The 2588-nt window shown below is 42.9% G+C and overlaps 1 protein-coding gene across 1 annotated transcript; it reads right to left on the bottom strand.

Moving 5' to 3' along the window:
- Nucleotides 1–1066: 1066 nt before the first annotated feature.
- Nucleotides 1067–1952, bottom strand: LOC309491094 (histone H1). Its single transcript, XM_082160535.1, has one exon. It carries the CDS (start codon nt 1883–1885, stop codon nt 1256–1258), a length of 630 nt encoding a protein of 209 aa, XP_082016661.1. The 5' UTR covers nt 1886–1952; the 3' UTR covers nt 1067–1255.
- Between the last annotated feature and the right edge of the window lie 636 nt (nt 1953–2588).

Raw genomic sequence — 2588 nt, 5'->3', positions numbered from 1 at the left:
AAGTATTGTACCGCCACGAGCTCATAGTGTCGCGAGGATGCAGACCTTGTGATTGGCTAATACGTGCCAGCCAATGACTGCGCGTTTCCTCTTTTTCAAACAAGTGGAAGGTTTCCCGCTCGAGCTGCTTTTGTTCTGTTGAATACTTTATATATATATCAAACAGTGTATAACACCTCCCTGGTCTTCATACTCACAATGTTGTATTTATTTGTTCTGAAATACTCGCCTTAGTTCCCAGTGGTTGTGCAGATCTCGGATTAGAACAAGATCACATTACAGTCTGTATAAAAGCACTGCAGCGAGACACACTAGGGTTTCCATCCGTCCCGTTAAATATGGGATCAAAGACCCAGAGTAACATTGACCAATTTCTGTTACCATGAAGCCGAGATGTATATTGCTTTTTATTTTGGATAATTTTTAAATAAATTATATACATCGTCAATACATTATCAGAGCTCGGTAGACCAATTATTAATATGAAGGGAGATGGGTTGGGTGACAAACACACATTAGAGGATCATCATGTGCTTATGACAAACACACACACACACGCCTGCGACTGTAACGTTACCTGTAATCATCAAGGATGCAAAGCAATCATATATTTTACTGGTTTAATGGGTAATTTCCTCCCTCAACCAAACACCTTTATAGTGTGTATAAATATTACCAATGAAAAACACTCTCTATCAGATAAAATGGGTGGCTCTTAAAAGAGCCTTTTGGTCTAAATAAAACAAACTTGAGTCCACTTATTTAGATTTGGAGGGTTTCTCGGTCTTCTTGTATCACTGTATATTTTGTGCACACTGACCATCTGATATTGTACAGTATTATGTTCCTATTACAACACTGGAGTTTTATCACTGTCCATATTGTTGGATATGTGGTTGTTTGCATTGCATTACCACAATTCCCCAGCATAGTCTTGTGTGTATATTCTGTCTCTACCGTGTTGTATAACCTGCCATTTCTGAACAGTCTGAACCCTCTTGTTTTTTTGGCCATTTACAATACATTTCTTAAATAATTTCTTAACCATAGATAATGGTTTACTTAAGTTATTTTTTTATTAAACAGGGTGTTTTGATTTGTTTGTTTTAAATTAATGAGTCTAAGAGTTTAAAAGGCACATCTCTATTATCTGCTTTCGAAATGAACATAAATCTTCAATATAAACAAGTTTTGCTCTAATTCAGAGTAAGTGGGTGGCTCTTAAAAGAGCCGTTGAGGAACAAAACAGTGAACTTTACTTCTTTTTAGGCGCTGCCTTTTTAGGCTTTGTGGCTTTAGGTTTTGCCACCTTAGCAGTCTTTGCCTTTTTGGGACTCTTGGCTGCTTTCTTAGCGGCTGCTGGTTTCTGTACCTTCTTGGGGCTCTTCGCCGCCTTCTTTGCGGCTGTTGCGGCGGGTTTCTTGGCCTTCTTGGGCGACTTCTTAGCGGCGGCTTTCTTGGGCGATTTCTTGGCGGCTGGCTTCTTTGCCGCAGCCCTCTTGGGCTTCTTGGCAGCAGCGGGTTTCTTGACCGCGGGCTTCTTCGCTTTAGTAGCCGCTTTCTTCTTGGTCTCGGCTTGCTGCTTGTTGAGCTTGAATGAGCCCGAGGCGCCGGTTCCTTTGACCTGCACCAGGGCGCCTTTGGTCACCAGGCTCTTGATGGCGATCTTGACGCGGGAGTTGTTCTTCTCCACATCGTAGCCGCCGGCAGCGAGCGCTTTCTTCAGCGCGGCGAGAGACACGCCGCTCCTCTCCTTGGATGCGGACACAGCTTTGACGATAAGCTCGCCGACGCCTGGTCCAGCATTCTTGGCTTTCGCAGCGGACTTCTTCTTGGGCGCTTTGGCCGGGGCGGCAACAGCGGGTGCGGGTGCGGTTTCTGCCATTTCTCTCTGATTGGCTCTACAGTCTTTCAAATACTGCCTCTGGTTTCTGCATTGACTGGCGCTCGCGCGACGCTGCACTCTTAAATAACACATGAGAACCTTATAGACTCAACCTGCCCGCTCGGCGTCTATGCGCGTCCACGAACCTCTCACGAGTGTGTTTTCTTCTCTTACATTTGAGGCAAAACTGGAGCGTTAAAATAGTTTAGCACAGTCATAACAAAGTGAACACAAAGCAGAGGTTCTGAGCTTTCATTTGAGATTAATATACGCGAAGAGGAAATGTTTATTTTGCCTTCATCAGATCAAATCCAAGGCGAGCATCAGGCGCGGGGAAAATCCGCGTGTAAATTTGATAAATAGTTTTAGTGGAAAAGTTGATAAAAGCCTGAACGCGCTTTCTTTATGTTCAGCAAACAGTCTGAAAGACTTTAATGAAATCAGCATCAGTGAGGGGCGTCAGGAGGCTTTCATACAAATGTTGTTTTGGCCAGCTTGAAGCACACGAACATCCGGAGACTCCGAGTCTCTCTCTGACTCTCATGTCTGGCCAGATGATCTGTCCATATAATAATAATAGTAATAATAATAATAATAACATTAATCACAATAATAAATATATACGCCTGATCACACAAGTGTTAATGTTTTAACTAGTTAAACACGTTTCCATAAGCTGATGTACATATCACGGAAATAAAAT

Source organism: Leuciscus leuciscus (genome assembly GCF_965113295.1).
Source record: "Leuciscus leuciscus genome assembly, chromosome: 25".
NCBI classification, from domain to species: domain Eukaryota; kingdom Metazoa; phylum Chordata; class Actinopteri; order Cypriniformes; family Leuciscidae; genus Leuciscus; species Leuciscus leuciscus.
The sequence above is the reverse complement of the archived record's forward strand: the minus strand, read 5'-3'. Positions and strand labels throughout refer to the sequence as shown.